The sequence below is a fragment of the Dendropsophus ebraccatus genome, chromosome 1, assembly GCF_027789765.1.
Source record: "Dendropsophus ebraccatus isolate aDenEbr1 chromosome 1, aDenEbr1.pat, whole genome shotgun sequence".
NCBI lineage: Eukaryota > Metazoa > Chordata > Amphibia > Anura > Hylidae > Dendropsophus > Dendropsophus ebraccatus.
Window position 1 is genome coordinate 86,767,632 of NC_091454.1, and position 24,732 is coordinate 86,792,363.

A 24,732-nucleotide genomic window follows, 5' to 3' on the forward strand; every position below is an offset into this window, starting at 1 on the left:
TTTAGCAGATAACTAATATGGATTAAGCCAGTCCTTACATACAACAGTTAGGAAGAACTACTGGAGACTGTAAATTACTTTCTATGTAAAGGACAGTCTATGGGAGGCTCACGCGGCTCCTCTCTCCGCGTTGAAGAAGGAACATGTTCATTCTTCGCGCCGGAAGAGGAGGCGCACGAGCCCTGTCATTATGACAGGGAGGCTGCTGGCATTCCGCAGTGGAGAATTCCACCACTTTTGCTACATGTGAACGTAGCCTAAAGGGTAGTAAATACTTTGCCATGACTCAGAGAAGAGAAGACTATGAACATATTCCTGTTAAGAGTTCACGGTTTTGATTTGAAGTTCATATATGGCTATTGTACCTATCTGATAGGATTTGCACTCACCTATGTGTCTTGTGCTTGGAGCAGAACACCCTGAATTACGTTAATTAATGGGGCTTGTGTCTGTCCGTGCACAAATATGAGTCCGTGCACAAAGTGGGAGTGCATAAGGGTGCAAAAATCGAATCACTGGCGGTAGAAAAAACATTGGTCAGGTGAATCCAGATTTCTGTTGCTTAGTGCTAATAGTAGGATCAGAATTTGGTCAAGCGCTGTCCGGTGACAACAGTTCAGGCAGGTGGAGATAGAGTAATGATGAAGGGAATGTTTTCTTGGCATGCCCTATGTCCTCTGATATCTGTGGATGGATGCTTGATTAATAGGGCTTAGCTAAGCATTGTGGCCAAGTGCATCCCTTCATGGCATGGCAGATTACCCTAAGGCAGAAGGACACTTTCACTCCATGCCACAAAGGTTAGTAGAATCATGGATTAGGGTACTATTACCGATTACTAGCCAATATTGGCTTCATGTAATAGCTCATGCAGAAAGGCAACAGTCAGCCGACATGCACGGTGTTGGCTGATCGTTGTCTTTCTGCATGAACCAAAATGCAGATAACGATAGCAGCGGTCTGCTGTCCATCGCTCCGTGTAATAGACCGCCACTATCTCCTATGGGCTGCTAGGACAAACCCGAACAGCAAGCAGGGAGTGGCAAGCAAGTGAGCACTAACCTGACAGGTCAGTGCTCATTTGCTTCTAATTAGAGATGAGCGAACCTCGAGCATGCTCAAGTCCAGCCGAACCGCATAGTTCGGCATTTGATTAGCGGGGGCTGCTGAAGTTGGATAAAGCTCTAAGGTTGTCTGGAAAACATGGATACAGCCAATGACTATATCCATGTTTTCTACATAGCCTTAGGGCTTAATCCAACTTCAGCAGCCACCGCTAATCAAATGCCGAACGATCGGGTTCGGATGGACTCAAGCATGCTCAGGGTTCTCTCATCTCTACTTCTAATATTGGGCCGTGTAATACGGCCCTTAGTTCCAGGTAGACAAGAGTGAGGCTACCTTGCTGTCTGGTGGCTTCTCCTTGCCTACCAGCATTGAATAATGGATTTCTCCATGTTGGGGTATAGTAAGAGACATCAAAGCTGGTGGGCCAGGCAGAAGCCACCCGGGACCTCTGATGACTTGTGGTCTAGGCCCCAGGACAGTGATGACAGGCTCCATACAGCATCTCTGGGACAAGGAGAATCATGCTGTGCAGAATCCTGTCTACATGGGTTGTAGAACTTCTATTTCTAAAGGCCAAAGGAGGTCCAGTGCCCTGGGAGATGGGACCTATAACATGGCAGCCAGTGTACACTTCCCGCATTGAGGATGTTGGCTATATAAAGAGCATTCATGAATCTTTGGGATGTAAGGAGTGAATGGAAACAAGAGAAGCCCCCATTCTCCACAGCTGTGGTCTGAGAATCCACTGCACAGGAACAATAACATGAACAGTGGTGCATGCACTGGGAGACCCTACTATCATAGTCAGCCATTGTTATAAAGTACAATGCACGCTATTAGTGGCCATCACCGTGTTTTTGTTTGTAGCTCCAGGCGGCTCATACTCGCACAATAGACATATTCCCACCCCTCACTGCTCCCCACGGCGTACACGACTCTACTAAGCGGCCTGAACAGACAGACCGCGTTGATCTCTGGGAAATGTAGTTCCCACAATCAAGCACTGCGCAGCAGCCTCTCCAGTGACATCACTGGCTCAGGACTCGGTCTCCCAGAGTGCCGCGCTGTGTGGCATGGCGGACAGCAATGACTGCGGAGTTTGATGAAGAAGTGGTGTTTGAGGTGGGTGACAATAGGCTCGTGTGTGTTGTGTAGCAGGCTGAGGGTCTGTGTCCAGGACCCTGCACCCCGGTGGCGCTGTGCCTCACTATTACACCGGGGAGCAGAGCCGGGGCCGGTGGGAGCCGTGCAGTCTGCCTGACAGGTGACTAATCTTTGTCACACCGCCTGTGCCCATAGCAGCTGAGGACTCTGCCCCATCCCTGGCTACTCTGCTGGACATTAGGCTTCACTTCCTCTATTGCTGCCGGGATCACTGTACAGTCTGTTGTGTCACTATTGTTAGGTGTCACATCAGGACCAGGAAGCGTTAAAGGGGTAGTACAGCAAAATAATGTAGCTGGTAAGGCTGATGGAGGGGTCTAAACTGGATAATTCCTTTAAAGGGAATCTGCCTCCACCCTTTCATCCTAGGTACCATAGCTAATTTCACAATTGTGTATGTTATATATGTGCCTATATCTGTTTTTAAGGAGTCCTCAGTATTCATGAGCTGTGGCTCCTCCCAATTGACCCTTTACACTCTGACGCAGGGTTCACACTAGTATAATAGAAAAAATCCTTCCGTAGTACGACTGCACGTCCACCTGCACTGCATGATGATGTGACCTGGCAGCTGTCAGGACATGTGGCTTTAATACGGATGCAGAAATGCATCTATGTAGTATGGTGGTGTGACCATTACTGTGCATCTTAGGAAAAAAGGATATGCAAAATAGCTGTCACACATCTTGAGCAAAGAGATGTCCCTTCAAGTTAAGTCTATCTCAGTCAAGGAGCCATAGAAAAATGACTGGGGATTTTATGCCAAACCAAACAATCTCTCCAAAAGGAAAGATTTCTCATCTGCTGGCAGCTGTTTCAGAGTTGTTGCCCCTCCTCAGTGCAGAGCAGGGTGTTGGCTGGCTAGTGAGAGGTCTATTGGCGTGGGTCAAAGGGGTGAGACTTGACTTGAAGGAACATCTCTTTGCTCAAGAGGTGTGAGAGCTATTTTGCATATCCATTCTTCCCAGAATTCTCAATAGAGCAGCAATGGTCTGTAAGTGCAGTATAAGGGCTTACTCACCCATTTCCATAAAACATGGAAGCACGTACAGGTAAGGAATGATATGGAATGACTCACCGCTTGACATCATGTATCAGTATGATGCCAGGAGCGGGGAAGATGTTAAAATCTTCATGGGACTGTAATGACACATCCGTGCAACTGTATCAGGAAAGTCCTGATGTAACACACTTTAAAGTGACTGTACCACCAGGCCCAGGCTGAAGCACTGGAGGCGGCCGACCCACCCTTAGTGGGAAGAAACTCCAGCCCCTCCATGACGTGACTCCATTAGAATCAATGGAACCCTATCATAGAGGGGCTGGGGTTTCCTCCCACTAAGGGTGGGTCGGCCCGCCTCCAGTGCTTCAGCCTGGGCTTGGCGGTACAGTCACTTTAAGCTTTCCCAGCATTATAATGACACATGACACCGGGAGAGCTGCAAATCCGCTGCACAGCTCAAAGTGACTGTACCACCAGGCCCAGGCTGAAGCACTGGAGGCGGGCCGACCCACCCTTAGTGGAAGGAAAACCTAGCCCCTCTATGATAGGGTTCCATTGATTCTAATGGAGTCACGTCATGGAGGGGCTGGAGTTTCTTCCCACAAAGGGTGGGCCGGCCCGCCTCCAGGGCTTTAGCCTGGGCTAGTCACTTTAACACTTTATAACCTCTGGGGATTACAGAGTTTGAGAATAAGGCTTAAGGCTGTGTTCACGCGTACATTTTTATTGCGTTAATGCAATAAAATTCCAAGGTATGTGAACATGCCGTTACAGCATGTCGGAGCTCCTACAATGCAGTGTGACACTGCGGTTCCTGGTCACATGACTATGAATCACTGTGTAACCCAGACTTGGTGACAAAAGTCTGAGACATTCCCCAAGATCTCTGCTGTGGATTTCAGGTTGCTCAGCCAATGACTTGGGTGTTATTCAACCCTATGCAGTAAGAATAATGAAGCGTACAGGGACTTTTAGGATCAGTACAAGATACAATAAACATTGCTCAGTAGTCAATTTTTATTGTGATAAAAGTAAGAATAGTAATAATACATATGAGTATCCGCAAACCCACTAAACCAGTGCTTCTCATACTGTGAGGTGTCCCTAGTTGCTGGTGTGACACAGCTGGGGAGTCAGTATTTACAAAAGCGACTTTAAGCTGCACAGTCCTTTCTCTAAATGCAACAATCTCATGTTAAGGAACATTACTGACTCATTTTGTGCTTATTTAATGTTATACAGAGATTAGGAGATAAATGAATGGTAGACTGAGCAATAGTTTTTATCTTTGCATGGACTTTCACCATAGATGGTAAGGCCCCAGAATCCTCTTGGTCAGTCTGGTGAGGCCCAGGCATCATTTTGTCTGTTGGGTGAGGCTACAATAGAAAAAAATTGAGAAGCACTGCTCTAAACTAAATTTGCCAGTGCGCCCTGACAGCTGCAGCCTGCTGGAGAGCACTCTTCTCTACCTACCAATCTTCTTGTTATGACCTCCCTCCCTATATTATGTTTACAAACTTCTTGGAACTCTTTTGGGGACCTTATAATTTGCTTCTCATGGTTAGACTAAAGGCCCTATTCCACCAACAGATCTGACGACAGATTATCTGCCAAAGATTTGAAGCCAAACCCAGGAACAGACTATAATCAGAGAACAGGTCATAAGGTAAAGACTGGGATTTCTCCTCTTTTCAAATCCACTCCTGGGTTTGGCTTCAAATCTTTGGCAGATAATCTGTCGTCAGATCTGTTGGTGGAATAGGGTCTTAACAGTTCATTCCATGCTTTTTATTAGCTGTTCAGTCTCCTTCTCCCAGTTCTGAGCTGCTGCTTTCTGATAAAGACACAAAATTCTTTGTGTGAGCCTTTCTCTCTGTCTCCCTCTCCTCCCTTCTGAGACAGCTGATGTGAACAAGTCCCTGACTGGCTTTATCTGCAACATGTAGCATCTTTGTAATGCTGGGAGGGTTATTCTAACATTAAGTTGCAAATGAACTCAATGTGATTATCCCTCCCAGCATTACAAAGAAGCCACAGTGTTGCAGATTAATCCCCCCATTGCGCCTAGCAAACGACATACAGTACATAGTACAAATCTCTGAATAGGACTAAAAGAAAGCACTATCTTCGATGACACAAGATCATTTCCATGTCATTTTCATGCCTAAAAATATGTCTGTGCATGTTCATGTAAGTTAGTGAAAATGTTTTGCTATGAATGCAAAGCAGCTATGAGGGCAGTACCATGGTCCTTTATGGCCGGACCCCGACAACCTTTATGTGTGTTATACTAACAGCTTGATGAAGAGGCTGATATAACTTGGACTCTTGTATTTTTAGTAAACAGAAGATCGTAAAAGATAAAATGCGACTTCCTTTCACTCTGTATCACACCCAGGGCCAGCTCTTGGTTTGTATGGATATATGCATATTTGCATATAGTGTACCATAAGAGTTAATAAATAATACTTTATAATGTGAATACTGTGCCCAAACAGTGCCACTATGAAGAGCTATCTGTACTTTCAAAAGATTTTTTAAATTAACCCTTTAGATAAGGTGATTTTAGTGCTGTCACTGCTGTTAGCTCATGAGAGCCCCCTGCATGGATCACAGCTACTTCTTATTCTCTCTATTTAAGAGGGGTAAGACTAAAGCTGGGTTGTGGATTAGCACTGCTCACACAGGGACCTTTCCCATACTTGTCTGGCCAGTCACAGGACATCATGCTGATAAACGTACACTGGACTGAACAGGCTGGCACAGCAGCACTACACTGAGCACTGAACGTCTGCTGATGGCAGTGTTTATGAAAAGCCTTTCCGCATATATGTTCAGAATGCGGTGGAAACCATGCCCCTATTTCTTCTTTAACAGCTATGCAATGTTGTTGGAATTATCGTAAACACAGCCTATATCGCCTGCACGCAACGCTCGCAACGTGCACCCACCACACTCACGTTTCATAAGTTATTATGCAAGACAGCCAGGTAGAGGAAGTGCAGTGCCAGAGAGCAGAACTAGTAGGACTTTTTCTGCTCTCCGGATAACCCCTTTAAGCCTAGCTGTATACACTACTATTCTTTCATGTCACAGTCTGATAGTTTTATCTTCTTTTACTTTGGTTGTTGTTTGAATTTTAAAAAGTAAAATATTGTATGATCTACTTCAAGATGGCTGTATCTCTCTCTATGTGTGTGTGTGTGTGTGTGTGTGTGTGTGTGTAAAACACAGCAGAACCTATGAAAGAAAACCCTGCAGAGCGGCACAGAGTGGAATACTACAGTAGTTGCTTTCCAGTAGTGTATTCAGCATCTTACAGTGATTTGCACGTGCAGAATACTATACTGCCGAGTAATGCCAGATATTTAGACAGCTGGGCTGAGAAATCCACAGGGCCCCATCATGTATTTATGGTGCCATCCCTTTTGTGGTCTGGGCAGCTTTGTATTTCCTATCCAATTACACAGAGGTAATTCGCTGCATCATTCATAACTGGGTGGAATTTATTAGGCCTTGATTGCACATTTGCATTTGAAGCCATGCCCCCTTTCTTTTACCAACAGCTGTGTGATTGTGCACTGCTATTGGTGAATACGTTGGGGTGTGGTTTCAGCTGTACTCTGAATGCAAATATGGGAACACAGCCTCATCCTGATTCTGCCAAAGATCATTTGCAAAACAATATTCAGTGGGCTACTCCAGAGACTAAAAATATGTGTTTAATACATTACTTTAATAAAGTTATATTACTTTGTAATACAACTGTTAAAAAGGATAATTTTAATTTTTTCTGCACAATAATCGGCCCGTGTAAAAGGTATGACTAGCAGTTTCTGAAGAGGTGAATTGTAGCTGGAGGAAATCATCCTGGCAGTCTGGGCCTGATGGAAAAGAAAGGGGAAAGTTAAAGGGTTCTCCAGCGGGGGGGGGGGGGGGGATGGGGGGCATTTTTTTGCTGGGACCGGGGAGGAGGTGGCTGAGGGAAACGACGTCTACTCACCTCCCCGTTTCCAGCGGCGGGTCCCGCAGCGCTCCGGTCCCCGGTTCCCGGCCGCTTCCTGGTGTCTGACACGGGTACGAGACGTTACGTCTCAGGTCTGCTCAGCCAGTCAGTGACAGAGGCGGGATCTGAGCGGACTTGAAACGGATCCCACCTCCGTCACTGACTGGCTGAGCGGACCTGAGACGTCACGTCTCGTACCCGCGTCAGACACCAGGAAGCGTCCGGGATTCAGGGACCGGAGCGCCGCGATGCGGGACCCGCCGCTGAAACCGGGGAGGTGAGTGGACATCGTTTCCCTCAGCCACCTCCTTCCCGGTCCCAGGAAAAATTCCCCCCCCCCCCCCGCTGGAGTACCCCTTTAATAGCTCAGATCAGAGACATTTTTTGTATTTGGTAGGCGTGCCCCGAGGTAGAAAAAGTTTAATACATTGCTTTAGGTCTGAGACTATTTTTTGCATTTGGTTGAATGTTATGTGGTAAGTGTGCCCCGAGGTTGAAAATGTTTGAATACACTGCTCTATACTATAGTGACACCAGCTCAGGCAATCTTATCAGCATGAGAGGCAATATGGATATAATAGTGATAGCCTATCCTGAACAGAATTGTATATAAGTTCATGGACAGTGGGTAGAGCCAAACACTGGCGAATGTGCAGATTTTACAATAACCAAGTATAAACTTGCTTTGGGAAATTTACCTCTATAACAAGTGATGTTCAATGCCAAGGAATGCGGGCTGTCTGTCTGGTGGCTGCAAGTGATTCAGAATGTAAAGTACATGAAGCCACCGACATGCCCTTAAAGGCTATTCCATTCTGGCGAAAGGTGGAGTAACATGTTACCTCTGTATGCGTCATGTTGTTTCCTTGCAACATTTCTGCCCTAAACGGAAAGAACCATAAACTATAGGGTTCAGACAGGGTATTCCAGAAACAGGGCTTGTACTACTGAGTAAACCGTGGGGAAGACAGGAGACAAAGCAAACATTGTTGTTTTTTTTAGTCTTGCTCACAGATTTAGTTGAAACTTGTTAAAAGTAAAATCTGGGAAATATAGATCAGTCAGAACAATAGGATGTGGTTCAGGTTCTGCCCCATAGATCTGCAGTAGATTACTGTACAATGCATCTGGATAGGGTTCCCAAAATGCCATCAAAATGAGGTGGGAAAATTCTGGACAGAGAAACGAGCGTGGCACAGATGTTACCTCATTAATTTATACGTTTTAAGGGTACAAACCCACATACCGTATACGCAGCTTATTTACTGCTGCGATACGCAGCAAATACGCAGCAGATTAGATCTAAATAACTAAACACAGCATCAAATCTGCACCATCAAATCTGCTGCGTATTTGCTGCATATACGTCGTGTGGGTTTGTACCCTAAAGTTGCTTGTTATTATAAAATAGGCTTTAGTTGCATAAAACTGTAAGCCCCCCTTTCATTTCATTTCACCTAAGCGTAACTCCTAAAGGTCATTGTTGATAATGTAAATGGAAAAATAGGTCATTTGATCTCCACTTCTTTTAACATGTCACATTTGAATGGATTCCTCCCATTCCCAGGTCTGTAAAAACAGGCCTGGCCTGGCGCCCAATGACATACAATGTTTGCCGTATTTTCATTAGACGGGCAAAATACTTAACAAAGTGCAATTTGAAGCAAAATAGTGATAAGTAAATGCTATGTGTGAACATATCCATACCTTAGTTGGGCCTGAGAAGGAATTTAGGGATAGCTATGCACCCACCACAATTCCGTCAGTGTCACTGCCGAATTTAACCCTTTTACCCAGCAAATCTGCAGGTAAAACATGCAGCTGTTCTATCCTGTGTGGATTTATCCCTAGGGTATGTCCACACATATACACAAGGGATTACACATAAGGTAATCCATAGCATGTAGTTACTGGGCTTCTCTGCATAAATATGTACCCAGTGCTGTGGATTAACTGCTGAGGATTTTACAAGGAGGAATAGTGGGACGATGGAAACCGATTACTGATTACACGCTACAGATTTCTGTGTATGTGCCACGTGTAACTATACCATTACATAGATTGCAAAAAGTTGCATTGATCTTTTTTTTTTTTTTTTTAAAGGGAACCTGTCACCCCCCATGCCGGGGTGACAGGCTCCCGACCCCCCGTTAGAGCCCCCTATACTCACCTGATCCCGCCGTGTCCCGCTTCTGGATCCGGTCGGGTGACGGAGATCTCAGCCGCTGCAGCCCGCCGCGCGCTGAGAGATGAGTCCAACACTCATAGAGAATGACAGGAGAGTCCAGCACTCAATCATTCTCTATGAGCGTTGGACTCATCTCTCAGCACGCGCATCGGGCTGCAGCGGCTGAGATCTTCATCACCCGACCGGATCCAGAAGCGGGACCCGGCGGGATCAGGTGAGTATAGGGGGGTCGGGAGCCTGTCACCCCGGCACGGGGGGTGACAGGTTCCCTTTAAACGATATTTTATTAGTGGCTTATGTAATATTTGAACATACATATTGAAAATTCATTACATATTCAAAAAGAAAGTCGCTCACAGGCAACAAAGGATTGTATGTTTACAATATCATACAGATACAATGAGCCTTTGTAATAACCTTAAAAGATATATTATCATATACAATACAACGTAGTCTTACCAAAAACATAAGTAGAAAAACAGTAACATATAATTACCTTAAAACATGGTATAGATGTCAGATATTCAAATATGCTACCAATAGAATGGACAGAAATGTCTTTAACAGAGAAAGGGAAAAGCTTAAGATATTTGGAGTGCTCCCAGAGTTCCCTTTTGGGCGGCCATGCAATACCAATCAGTGTCCTTAAATTGATTAATGACAGAGTCTCTCTCTTCTATAGTAAAATCATGAATTAGAAATTGTGTCCATTTGGACATAAATGTGTTTGTTGATTTTTCTTTGGTGCGCAATACATCCAAAAGTTCCCAATGAAAGATCTCCTTCAAAGCGCAGATTACCTCAGAAATGTCTGGTAGAGTATCCAGTATCCAGTGTCTTAATAAACATTTCAGGGAAACTAATAGAGTTAAAGGAGACCTGTCACCCCCGCGCCGGGGTGACAGGCTCCCGACCCCCAGATAGATCCCCTTATACTTACCTCATGTCGCTGAGTCCCGCTGCCGGAGCCGGTCCCGCGATGGAGATATCCCGGTGTGAAGCCGGCGCGCGCTGGGGAGATGAGTCCAGCGTCCATAGAGAATGAATGGAGCCGTGCGGCGCGGGGGGTGACAGGTCCTCTTTAAATGAATTCCTTTAGAAGTAAGTAATTTAGGAGAGGGAGTAGTAGAGTCTATATCAATAAAATGAAAAAGATAACTAAGAGGGAGAAGTGGTATGGCATTGCCCCAAGTGGACAAAAGATAGAGCCGCACAGAGTCCCAAAATTCCTACACTCGCGTGCAGGCCCAGGCACAATGGAACAAGTCTGCTTTAGGAAGTGAACATTTCGGGCAACTGTTTATGTGAGAAGTGTGGGAGTTGGAAAAAGGAATATTAAAGGCATATATAGCCTTGTGTATAAAGCGGAAATGTATTTCACGTAGAACCACATTGGGAGTGGCAGAATGCACTAGTTGAGATCCTCTCAATATTTGTTGGGTCAGATCCTCTGAAAAAATTATGGAGGACCATTTTTTGAAAAAAAATTGTCTAGATAAATTCTTTTGAGAGCGTGATCTAAGTTCTCCATATGTATGTGATAAAGAATTATGAACCGGTGGTGTTGGGAATAGATTATCAAATTCTATATTACTTTCTGCTTCTGCTATGTCCCGTACTCTGGAAGTAAGAAATTCAATTATAGAATCGTATTGAGGTAAATTAAATGAAGACAATTTAAATCGTGTTCTGACGATATCCCATGATAAGAAAGTGTTGGAATTAGTATTCAGCAGATCCCCAACAGAAGAAACATGTGCACTTTGCCACTCCGAGTAGTCCAATTTGTCTGAGTCAGGTGGGTGAAGTGGTGAATGCCACAGAGGAAATCTTTTCGATAGGCAAAAGGGTAAACCATATAATTTTCGTATCGCCTTCCATGTGGCAATGGTGTCTTTAAAGATAACACTTCTCTTAATTTCTGGGGGTAGTTCTGGTAATTTAGCATGTAGCAGGGTGGGTAAAGGCCAAGGTGCTGCTAAAGCTTTCTCAATTAAAATATTGGAGAAATATGACGTGTCCGTAATCCAATCTTTAGCATGGCGAAAGAGAGCGGCTAAATTATATAATCTAATATCTGGGCATTGAGCGCCAACTTTAGAAGTAGGGAGACAGAGAGTGGAATAGGCAATACGAGGTCTCTTTGATTGCCAAATAAATTTAGTGAAATATGATTGGAGTAGGGAAACGTCAGAATGTTTGAGTAAAAGGGGTATTGTTTGCATTGGATATAACAGTTTTCCAAAACACATCATTTTGATTAAGTGGGTACGGCCTAGAATTGACAATGGTAGAGATTCCCATCTCAGGAGATCTTGTTTTATTCTCTTAATTATAGGGCAATAGTTCAGGGAATATAGTGAGGAGGGAGTTCTGCCAATCTGGATTCCAAGATAAGTAATATAGGATTTAGCGATGGAGACCCCCGCAGGACCCGAAGTAGACCTCTTATGTGGAGTTAGGTAAAGAAGTTGACTTTTATGTATATTGATTCTATACCCAGAGAAGGAACCAAACATTTTTAAGGCAACTAATACTGCCGGAACATGTAGATCTGGGTTATCTAAATATATTAAAGTATCATCAGCAAAGCATGTAACTGATGATTTGGGAACCAACCCATATGCCTGAGAAAAAGTCAGAAGAAATAAGATATCAAGCAAGAGGCTCCATCGCCAAATTGAACAATAGAGGGGATAGGGGGCAACCCTGTCTGGTACCTTTTTGTAAGGAAAAGCTATCTGAAAGGAAACCCGGGGTATTAATTGTAGCTTTTGGAGATGTGTATATTGTGGAAATAAAATCTTTGAATTGACCTGTGATACCAAATTTTGTTAGGGTCATGTCCAGCCACTCCCAGCTGATATTATCAAAAGCCTTTTCGGCGTCAATTGCCAACAGACCTGGAGAGTGGCTGGAACGACCCCCAGATTGGACACCAGACTGGGCCGCTAGTACCGTTCTTATATTAGTGACACCAGAACGTCCTTTTATAAAGCCAACTTGATGGCTGCCTATTAGTGATGGTAGGATGTCTGCCAATCTATTGGTCATAATCTTTGCCAACAATTTTAGGTCTACATTTATTAAAGAGATTGGCCTGTACGAATTAGGAGATGTCGGATCCTTCCCCTGTTTATGTAGTATTTTGATATATGCAGTATCTCCCGAGGGGAGCATGTGATGGTCAGTCAGAATAGTTTGGAAAGTAGAAAGAAGGGTAGGGGAGATGACAGAAGACATAGATTTATAAAATTCCACACTATAGCCGTCAGGGCCTGGAGCTTTGTTATTTTTAAGTGTAGAGATAGTGGCAGTAATTTCCTCCAATGTGATGCATTAATCTTAATGCATTTCGATGAAGTTTCACAACAATTTTAGACTTGAGTACAAAAATGCTGCTTTTTGGGGTGCTTTCTGACTCCCCATTGCTGCAGTGTGTGGACTGTCTGTATTACATGTTGTACTGTATAGTTGATACCTTATTATTCTTTTGGTTTTGGATGTGGGAGGAAACCCATACAAATGCGGGGAGAACATACAAACTCTTTGCAGATGTTGTCCTTGGTGGGATATGAACCCAAGACCCCTGCGCTAACTGCTGAGCCACTGTGCTGCCCACTAATAACCATCCATACTTTTTTGTGCTTTGCAGAATTCACCACTGTACCAGTACCTGCAGGATTTGGGCCACACAGACTTTGAAATATGTCCACTGGTGTCACAAGAGGAAGAGAGCCTGACAGAGAATGGATTTCATGGACAGGCTCACAAGACTCCAAAGGTGGGCAAAATTAAAAGAAAGACCGAAGCACTATACATATGTCAAAGTTTTATGAACATGGTCAGGAACTTTTTGTCACATTACACAGCCTTATTGTACTGATGACCTCTGTTCTTTTTAAGAGCCTATCTCAATACAAGGCTGTGTTTCCACATATGCTAAGCAAACTATGGCCCCCATTCTCCCTTAATAATCCCGGTAACATTGTGCTGCATTTGAGGGAGAACAGGGGGCATGGTTTCCCAAACGCAGATGTGGAAACACACCCTTAAAATAAGTGATTCTGACTTAAATATACTTTTAGGCGTATTCAATTACCTGATGTCTCCTGATATGATATAAATACTGCATGCAAACCCAGCAATGAGCCTGGAAAGAAAAGTGAGGTAAAGTCCATTATTGCTTGATGTGAATAGACTGTAAATTTATACAGAATTTGTATTATGTATTTTCTTTGTGTGGATGACATTGTATAAAGGCACTTAAAGGGAACCTGTTATCATATTTATATGGCCTGAGCCAGGTCAAGATTGATCTGTCCCTATAGCCAAACAGGGAAAGATCTATTAATCATGGCTGCCGGGGACCGACCCAATGACTTGTGGTTCAGCCAGATCGAAAGTCATTATAGATATCATGGACAGCTATGTTGAGAATTCTCATACTTCTTCAGAACTAGGTGCTCCACATGTAAGAACAAGCAGTTACTACTTTTCCTCTTTGAAATTTCCATTGTCTGTCATGGGCACCTTTTAGTTAGTTGTAAGATAAATCTGGTTGTCTGTTTGTAGTGCGATTGCTTGAAAGTGCAATGCAAATAAGAAAAGGTGGCCATACACTAATAATTGATAGCTGACAGTTATACCATCCTTGTCATAAACATGAACATTCCTGTGTTCTCTATGGAGAGGGGGGAACTGCAGGTGTACTGCTGTGCCAGGAGCTTATCTCTCAGAGAACAAAGGAGTTGGGCAGTGAAAATCCATCATGTCCCAACCCCTATCTCCACCAATGTCATTTGTTGTTGGAGTTACAGGAGACCACCATACACTTAATGCCGACAACTGAACCCAGCCAGCATAGTGTATGGGGGACATAAATTTACCCCATAGCAATGCATTAAATAAAGAGTAAACCATATAGGAATAGGTAGTAAAACTTTCCTTTGGAATTTGTGCTTCAATGTCAATAAACATTTTTTATGAGAGAGCATTTAATAATTTTCATGTCAAAGCAAGAAAATGTAGAAAATGTAGAAAAAAATGTAATTGTTAGGAGACCATGAAAAGGGTGTGATTCCTGGGGGAATCCGCAACTCCCTAATATTTTATAGCTATAAAGGCCCTATTCCACGGAACGATTATCGTTCGTATTCGGCTGATATCGGCCGCTACGGACGATAATCGTCCCGTGGAATAGAGTGCAACGATCAGCCGACATCGTTCATGTCGGCTGATCGTTGCAGTCGCTTGTTTTTCAACATGTTGAAAAACAAGCGACTGATATAGCAGCGATCTGCTGCCGTCGCTCCGTTGAATAGGAGCATCGGCAGCAGACGCTGCTATATCCTATGGGCTGCCCGGACGATCAGCGATCCCCCGGGCAGCCCCCCCGCAGCTCCCAGCTGCCCCCTCCCCCATTCACCCGCTCGTTGAATAGCGGCGGCAGCGAGCGGGGAACGAGGAGCAAACGAGCGCTGAGAGTGCTCGTTTGCTCCTCTAAACGACCCGTGTAATAGGGGCATTACTCATTTTATGAGCAGAAGCCCTGCTGTTACATAGCTGAAGTGTAGAAGACATACACTAAATAGCTTCAGGTTGGTTCGGATTGCAGGAATAGCTACAATGGGGGAGCGTTATCAAACATGGTGTAAAGTGAAACTGGCTCAGTTGCCCCTAGCAACCAATCAGATTCCACCTTTCATTTTCCAAAGAGTCTGTGAGGAATGAAAAGTGGAATCTGATTGTTTGCTAGGGGCAACTGAGCCAGTTTCACTTTACACCGTGTTTCATAAATCTCCCCCAATAGGTTTAGTTGAACTATTTATTTACCAAGATAGTGTTTTATTTGTTATAATTGTCTAGGTGAAATATTGTAAATTGTGCTTTAGATTTTTCTGCACATTTTTCCTATTAATAGGCTCATCTAGTATTTTCTGCATATTGCTTTCTTTCATTATAGGAATAAAGTACACAAAACAAAGCAGAAACCTCAAACCACACAACCTTACCAAATGCCAGTGGTTTTAGCTTCCGCTTTATGGCTTTCACATTATGATGTGTTATCAGTTTTAGAGGCTATACTTGATACCTGACAAAGCACTCTACAAAAAAATTGTGTAGTTTCAACGTGGTATGACTATATAAAGGTTGAACATGTTTTCTTATTTTTTATTTCTTTATGATTTTAGAATTATACTAAATCTACCCAAACCATGTAAAAACACAAATGGAATTACGCAGTAACAAAAAAAAAATGTTAAAGAATGTTTTCCAGAGCTAATGGTCTGTCCATTGTCACATAGGACATGGTGACACACACATTGCCTAGGGCTCTGTAGTATGCAGCCACATATAGTTTCCTAGTGTTTGGCGAATAGCAGTTTTACATATGGGTAGCATTAGTTATCTGCAGAGAGATAAGGACCTCATAACCCTGAAAAGCATATATAGTCCCGGCTCAGAGAGAGGACTAACTAATATTTATAACATGGCTGTTGAACCACCATGTATTTTGAAGCAAAAGTCATTTTAACACATTTTAAGGATTTCAATTGACTGTTGCATCCTGGTTTCAGGATTTGCCATGCCACAGATAGCAGCCCATTTTCATTCCAGCTCTATCTCCCAATTGGTCTGGGTCTGAACACTCAGACCCGGACCGATCAAAATTTTTGACATGTCACTTCAAGTAGGGCCCACTGTTTGACCCACAGGGTCACATGAGGCGTTGTCTTCTGATACTCTTCCTTCTCTCTTTAAATAGTGGGTGTTTCACAAAAGCTCCTTTTGGTTAGGTGCATGGGGGGCAGGACTACCAATCCATCCCTCCTATCCTTGTGAATATTGAAGCAGTACTCTGCAGTGATGTCACTCTACTCCTTACTGCAGAGCGCTGGATAGATGCTGAGAGGTAGCCAAACAGGGCAGATGGGTGCACTATGGGTTATAGTCCCACACCCAGTGCACCAAGTTTCCTCATTTATATATTGATTAAAGTGAAGTTGCAAAAATGGCACTGATGATGAAGGTAAGAAAATCCCCTTCATCCTAAGTGCTCTGTGTGCTATGGGAACATAGCAGCAGGTTAGAGTCTTCTAACTTAGTTACTTCTCCTTTAAAAACTACTCTGTTGTAGTGCTGGTGGCATAAAGTAAAGGAGAAGTCACATGAAACAAAAAAATCCAAGGAAGGCAGGGGATTTTTTAGTTTCATGGGACTTCTCCTTTAGGCATGATAGTGTCCATATAATCACAACTAAAGGGTCGATTACCGTGTAATAAATAGTTAGATTGTTTGAATCTGAGCGATAGTCTTCTGGTGTAAACGCAGCAATGATCAAAAACAAATGAAAAGTTGTTTGTATGCCTTTGTTCACATCTTTTGACCTGACCTCAAAATCATCGCTAATCATTTTTTGAAGTCCTTCAGTGTAAACACTCGCCATTCAGTTGTTCGCAGAGAGGAGTCTATAAATGGTGTCTATGAGTTTCAATCAAATTATCCTTGTACATTTCAGCTGCCACAATGCATATAAACCCTGCTGCCCTGTGTGTACACATACTACAGTAAGAAAGTGTGCCTTCTATATGGCCCATGCCAGGAAGGTATTTGGAAATAATAAAAAAGAAACAGCTAAAACAATTTAAAAAAAAAACATTGCCTTTAACTGTTTACTTATCACTTCTACCATGGAGAATAGTTCAGACTTGTTTCAAAGTTTCGCCAAACATACTGTATGATGAGTTTCAGTGAATGCAGCTGCAGATTTTGTTTTGTTGTCACATATTGGCCTGTTAGTTTCACTTTAACATTTCACTTCTCCATTTACCTGTCTCAGTATAAGGCAAATTCCTTTTCCATTAGCAAGACTCAATGTTACCTAATGAGAGGCCAACCATATGAAAGAGGAATAAGTGTTTGTGTTTAATATTTATATTTTAGCAATTTATCTCTGTTACACACACACACATATATAACTTTTTATTCTTTGTTCAATTTTTATTCTATATTTTCTGTATAGATAGACAAGCAGGGTGCATGTCGCTTTGTTCAAAGTAAAGGAATCAGTGCACACTCTCCAGAAATGTGAGTCACAATGGTTGCTACCTGGGCACATCCTCTATCCCGTGGATTGCGTCAAGGAATTGTCAAAAAACTGTTAAAGTCTATAGGATGAGTAGAGTAGAGTACAGCCTTTACCTTAAACACTAAAGAGTGTCATAAATATGTATCCTGTGTGTGTCCCCATATAGTAGATGCCCCCCCCCCCTCCTGTGTAGTCTTCTCTTTAGTACATGGCCCCCAAGATGATAATAAAAGATACAAAGAAGAAAGTTACCGCCCACACACACAGTCCCCCCCATTACAACTTTGTAATGTGTGTTATTTAAGTGAATGGCCCTTTCCCCGTGTGCCCCTACCTCGGAAGTGTGGTGCATTATACTCACTGAACTCGGCCTCCATCTTGGACCGACAACGTCGTCTTCGGGAGGCCAGCCGAACCGCTTCGGCTGTCCCTCATGCCGGCCCCCCTCTGCCGCGTCATCAGCTGCTCAGCCACGATTGGCTGAGCATAATTGTGCTCAGCCAATCGCGGCTGAGCAGCTGATGACAGCAATTCACTAAGTATAATGCACCACACTTCCGGGGTGGGAGGAACACGAGGAAGGAGGCCATTTACTTAAATAACACACATTACAAAGTTGTATAACTTTGTAATGTGTGTTATTTAGTAAATAAATGTTAAACGCCGCACTACCCCTTTAACATATTTTGTGCGTCTTTTGAGTTGAATTATATTTTTCGTTTTTCCTATGTATGACCCTAGCCCATGGCCCTAACTATGTAACTGCTGTCAGATTAGAGTTTGGTAGGAAAATGACAAAATTAGATAAGGTTTACATATGTCAGTGTGTGTGCCCCTTTTTAGGCTATGAAGCACCAGAAGGGACAGCAGGTGCAGTGCATCCATCTTGTTGCATCTGGCATTCCCATACTGGGTGTCTTCAGATTGACAGCTGTATAGGATTGTGACATTAGTCAAGGTAAAAGATGAATAAAGTCAAACATTTAGAACGACATAACTCTTAATAAAGACTGTGTAATGAGAAACGTAACTGTTTCCCTTTAGTAACTGTTTGCATTCAATATGACATTAATGATGGTTAAATGCATCAATTGGCATTAAGTCTGTGTTGCTTTTGGCAGCAGTATAGCAGAGTCTGATGCCCCTTTTTGTGTATGTTTAACATATACATTTTATACCGTTTCCCATTCATTTAATTATTATTTTAATTATTATAAGGAAAAACTGATTACTATGTTTTTTTTTATTTATAACATAAAAAAACAAATGTAATGTTAAAAAAATGGAAACTGGAAAAGTGAAGCGTGCACAGAAATGGGCTAGAGTAAGGATCTGAGCAATTTATATAGGGCCAATTGTGATGGCTACATGACTTGGTCAGAGCATCTCCAAAATGGCAGGTCCCATAGGTTATTCGTGGTATGGCATGATTACTACCTACTAAATGCAGTCCAAAGGAAGGCAGCTGGCGTTTCAACAACAGAAGTATGGGTACCTGATGCAGGTATTGATTCCACAGAAGACGTACTGTACAAGAAATTGCTTTGAAAAGTTCATGCTGGCTATGATAGGTGCCAGAACAGTATCTGGCATCTAGTATGCTCTGTGTGGGGTTGTGTAACTGCAGACCAGTCAGTGCCCATGCTGACTACTACAAGTACCTACAATGGGAACTGGAGAATCAGAACTGAACCTTGGAGCATCATATATATGGCTAAGTGTGCATTGTTTATCTGGGCAAGAGAGAGCACCAGGATGCATTGTAGAAAAAATACAAGCAGATGGAGGCAGTGTAATAATCTGCAGATAATGTGCCCTGCCACTCTGCAAAGAATAGTTCAGGTGGTCTGAGGAACATGTCAAAGAGTCCAAGGTATTGAGCATCTGTAGGGTCCACTGCAATCTACAGATGTTCCACCTTCAGTGCGTAAAGAGTATGCTGCACAATTTTAAGCAGATGGTTTTAATGCTGTGACTGATCTGTGTTTTATTACTAAATGAGTCATTAAAAATGATCACAAATGTGTTTTTTACTATTATTCCATTAACCTTTAAATTGTCATTACAATTGAAACAAAGGGACAGTAAGCATGGCTTCATTCTGTTCTCTTTTATTCAGCCAGGCTTATACAAGAGGGCGCTTGAAATATGGCAGCGTTGGAACCCTTTTGTTCAAGAAAAGAAAAAAGATGAAAAGGTCCACTTATTGGTGAGTACATAATCTCCTTTATTCGTGTTTGCTTTCTAGTTTGTACAGGAAAATTAAAGGGAATGTGTTGCCTACATTTTTTTTTTTCACTTTTTGTACATTGTTATGGAGGCTGCCATCTTGCCTGGGCTGTTCTTAACAGCATTTAGTAACATGCTTTACAGCAAGCCTCATGGACATAGACGACTATAGACGAAGTCTGTCCCCTTGAGATCTATAAAGAGGTCATTCCTTAGGAACCTCTATTGTCTCCACTATCTACTGTTGTCACATGTCGCTGCAATGCTGTACAGATAACTCTTCAGCAGCCTTCTCTTATTACTACAGATACAACAGGAAGTCTCAACTTAGTTTTGGCCCCAGTGGTGAGAAAGAAAACTGCAAGATCTCAGGATTATTTTATAATATAGATAGAAAAATGGAAAATTAGAAAAAATGTCACCAAAAATTCCTAAAAAATATGTTATGTTCTGATGACACATTCCCTGTACTTAATGAGGAAGTATAAATGCACTTACTGGTTTCTTTATCTGTCACTCATCATAATGACACTTTAAGGGCTTATCTGATTAAGTAAAATATATGTTGAATCTTCCCCCCCCTTCTCGAGACTAACAATTCATTCTATACATGTCATTGCCTTATCTGTCTACTTCCCTCAGTTTGAGCTGCTGCTTTCTGCTAAAGACATATAAAACTGTGTGAGAGCTGCTTAGTCTCAAAAATGTTACCCAAGTAGGCATAAATTATGATAAATGAGGCGTGGGAGGAGGCCATGTCTCATCCATCGGGCGAGTGGGGGATACTGCAGGCATACGCCAGGGAGAAGGGGCAAACCTGCCCTTCTCCCTGCCATACGCCTCAGCCACAAGCTTCATAAATGTCCCCTATAGTGGTTAAATGTATGTAAACTGTAATAAGGTTAGTAGAAATTAGGAGATTACTATGTCATTCGGTTTACACCTCTTTTAACTTAAAATGAAAATGTTCACACCTATAGAATGTGTATGCTGGCATTTAGTATTTTCTCCCAGACCATAAGTTTGTTGCTGGTGTTGAGAATGAGGTAGAATTTATAGGAAAATACCTTTACATTTAAGCCAGGCATACGAGTCAGGCTGATTTCCATCTCTGATCTGCAGCCCTTAATAGAACGTGTTCAAGATTTTTCTTTATGAATGCAATCATTGAGTAATGGCGTAGACAGAGTAACTCCTGGCAGTAAGAAGACTGCTCACCCTTGGCACAAATGTTACTTGCAGAAGCTAATGGTGATGGCTTAGGTTTGTGGGATGCAGTTGACTGTGACTACTGTTGTTGACTCTGTATGTTTCTGAGCTCTGCTCTGCCCTAGAAAGTCTTTTTTGGCTTCATCTACTTATTTAATATGTGTGAGCAAACATAAATCGCATGCTTGGCACCCACAGATGTCTCCGGCCAGCAGCCCACCAGCGCATTATACTGTCCACAAAGTTGCTGCATGGATTTTGTTTTGTTTCTCTGTGATTCTATCTATTCTATTTTGTACCTCATGCTATTTTATGTTGGTTAAAGAGCATAGAGCAAGTGTGTGTGTGTGTGTGTCTATCTATCTATCTATCTATCTATCTGTTTGACAAGACACATTCCTTTTAAATGGTTAATCATCTGTTTTCTTTTCTCCACCCTCTTAGGATATTGGGTTCCGACTTGATAGCCTGCGTGCCATCCTACTGCAGGAAGTCCTAATACAGGAGGATGTGGAGCTGATTGAGTTGCTTGACCCGGGAATCCTGTCTGCTGGTCAGACCCAGAATCAACAGAAGCGGCATCTTCCATCCCTAGGCTCCCTAGCAACACCTAATATTTGGTATAATTCCGCAAGTGGTTAAAAGCCATTTCATTACACCATTTTATTCTTGAAATTGCATGAATATATACAAATATATGTATATCTCAAATGTGCAGCATCTAAGCTTGAGGATGGTGCAGAGAACCACACGCACAGTAAGAGGGTGACAATATGAAGTGTCAGTTTATTATGTGTTCATGCTTGCAATTATTCAGGGGGTCCTTTTTATTGCTTACGTCCAGAGGATAAAACGCTTTCCTGGTCACATGAAAATAAAGCAGGTGCAGAGCGAAATATAGTAATAGTACCATTATTAGCACTCCAGCACCTGTCCACGTCATGTGACCAGGACAGATATGCATCCTTAGATGTAAACAAGTCAAATTGAATGCATATTATGGTTTGCATTGTAGCCTGGAGCTGCTCTCACAGTGCTTTAGGTTAATCCTGGAAATAGCAGGTTTTTCACCAGATATTTTGTGTGCTGCTTAGCTAAATTTTTTCCTACATTAAAAGTAGAGTGATTACTGTTTAAAACTTATAGTTATATAACACCAAAATGTTCTTCAACAGTTTACAATACAGCGGACACATGTACAGATGAAATCAGACACTCTATAGCAACACACTAATTAAATGGGTTGTCCATTAAAAAAAAAATTAGTATATGGAAAAATAATATTTCATTCCTAAAAATATTTGGTTATAAGATATCTTACATTAGTGTTACACTGACCTTTTCACTAGTTACATCAATAACTGTGCAGAAGCTTATACCTCATATACTTCCTTTATACGGTTCCATACACCTGTATATGTGTAAAGAGATATTTATTTCTACGCAGAAACTCATAGAAAATATAGTTATCTTATAGAGGGTGAGAGTGAATTTATGTGTAGTACTGTTTTTTTACCATGACTTTTTTTTTTTAAATAAAGTTTTTATTGCTTTTTTTTAACAAATAAAACATCATACAACTCTCACATGCATGTAATTTAGCTTAACAAGTTACAAAACTTAGTAGTTTATGAACAGGAAGTGGAAGTGGTTGACAACATAACAATATCAACAATAACAATATCAAACAAAAGTTTACGTGTCAGAAATTTATAAATAAATTAAAAATATATATATACAGTGGTGCCTTGGATTACGAGCATAATTTGTTCAGGGACCGTGCTTGTAATCCAAATCCACTCTTAAACCAAAGTAAATTTTCCCATGACAAATCATTGAATTGCAAACAATTGGTTCCACACCCCAATAATAACTTTATATTCTGAATAACATGTATAACAAATGAAACAAACATTTAGAAATAGCTGAATATGTGATATTATAAGTTACTGTACAGTATAGCAATCAGCATGTGGAGTAAAACATATAGTAAGTGCATAAACCTGAAAAATTGCCACAACAGGCTAGAATAGAGAAGCAGGGCTGCTGTCAAAGGTCTTTGTGGTCACATGACAGCAATGGAGAAGGGGTGTGTGTTCAGCACGGACCAATCAGGACTGACAGAGACTGCAGGGAGCATGAAGGAATGAGCAGGGCAGATGTGGGCACATACATGCAGCACTCTTTGTCTGGGGAGAGAGGGGTTATAGCTATGGAGAGATTACCTCCACAGTCCTGTCCCCTGATGCAAGCCCCAGCCTGTAGTGGATCTGCTATGATTTGGAAGGTGAGGGAGACTTCCTGGGTTAGAGTACAGTGCTGTAGTCCACGCTATGAAGACCATGCCCCTCCCCCGCTTACCCTCCCTTGCAGTACAGGGAGCTCTTAAACCAAAGCAATGCTCTTAAACCAAGTCACAATTTTGAAAAACTGTGAGCTCTTAAACCAAAACGCTCTTAATCCAAGTTACTCTTAAACCAAGGTACCACATATATATTTATTTATTTGTAATTTACTTTTATTTAAAAATCTCAAATCTTCCAGTACTATGGGGATTTGCTACAGCTCTGTACAGTTCCTGTCACGGACAGAGGTGGCAGCTAAGAACATTGTGTCAGACTGGAAAGAATGCACCACTTCGTGCAGGGCATACAGCAGCTGATAAGTACTGGAATACTGGAGATTTCTAGATAGAAGTAAAATACAAAACTATATAACTTTCTGACACCAGTTGAAAGAAACTACATTTTGCTGCAGTACCCCTTTAAGGACTTCACTTGTATGCAAATTATCTTAGAATTAATATTCAGTCATGTAGTCATACAGTGTAAATATCTGAACATGTCCATTTGCTGTATATTGTGAGTATGGTGAGGACTGATGGTTCTTCTGTCATCCTGCAGGGAGATGTCTGTCGCATTTGCATTTCTTAGTGCCATGGCTGCACTGAAATCTTGGCACTTTCCATCCTTGTTCATCTGGGGGCCCAGTCTTCTTTTCTTTGCTATTTTTGCCGTCCAACGTGTGCTGAGAACATGGGGAGCTGCCAGGCTGCAGGTCAAGCTGAAGAAATACTGTGACCAGTTGGAAATGACTGTAGCAAATAGCCGAGCCTTTACCAACCTTGTGAGAAAATCTCTGCGTCTTATTCAAGAGACAGAAGTTATCTCTCGAGGGTTTACCCTGTAAGTGTTTTTTGTTCATTACTTAGTAGTTTAGTGTGCACAGTAGTATTGTACAGCATATTTCAGATTTTCTTTACCTCTGCTAAAGCTGGAGTTCTGTTACTATTTTACTGTAGGATATTTATTTATTTATTTATTTATTTTTTAATCTTAAATATCAGACTTGAGTTTTTTCCCATCACCTAAATCTTGCCTAGTCTTAATAGAGTGGTGGTCTGACATGCATGCTGCCACTTCATTAAACTTTGTAGGCCAGACAAAGATAGCCAAGTACTGAGCTTGGCCATATTTATTCAGTCAGTAGAAAGGAATAGGGAGGTATTGCACATGTCCAAGCACCGCTTTATTCAAACACAATTGCCATCTGAAATAAGGGTCCTCATTTGACGCAAAGACCCTATTACACTAAACAATTATCACCCTTACTTGGCCGACATGCATGGTGTGGTCTTTTAACATGCTGAAGATCAGTTTTTTCCCCAAAAATATTTTTATTGGATTTTTCAAATTTTATCAATAACAATAGTTACATATCAAAGGAAGATATAAATAGGATACAATATAGTAAGTTTGAAAACAATTTAG

General features: G+C 42.1%; 1 protein-coding gene across 4 annotated transcripts in view; it reads left to right on the forward strand.

Annotated features, from left to right (window-relative positions):
• Positions 1-2,086: 2,086 nt before the first annotated feature.
• VEZT (vezatin, adherens junctions transmembrane protein) overlaps positions 2,087-24,732 on the forward strand; it is a 36,159-nt gene continuing 13,513 nt past the window's right edge. For 2 of the 4 annotated variants that reach the window (XM_069974293.1, XM_069974301.1), the window contains exons 1-5: positions 2,087-2,190; positions 13,088-13,216; positions 19,644-19,733; positions 21,407-21,582; positions 23,866-24,147. In XM_069974293.1, coding sequence (XP_069830394.1) covers positions 2,155-2,190; positions 13,088-13,216; positions 19,644-19,733; positions 21,407-21,582; positions 23,866-24,147 — 713 coding nt within the window. In that variant the 5' untranslated portion in view covers positions 2,087-2,154. Of the gene's footprint in view, positions 2,191-2,250; positions 2,333-13,087; positions 13,217-19,643; positions 19,734-21,406; positions 21,583-23,865; positions 24,148-24,732 lie in introns of those variants that run through there. The other 2 variants (XM_069974307.1, XM_069974315.1) reach the window with 2 other exon arrangements.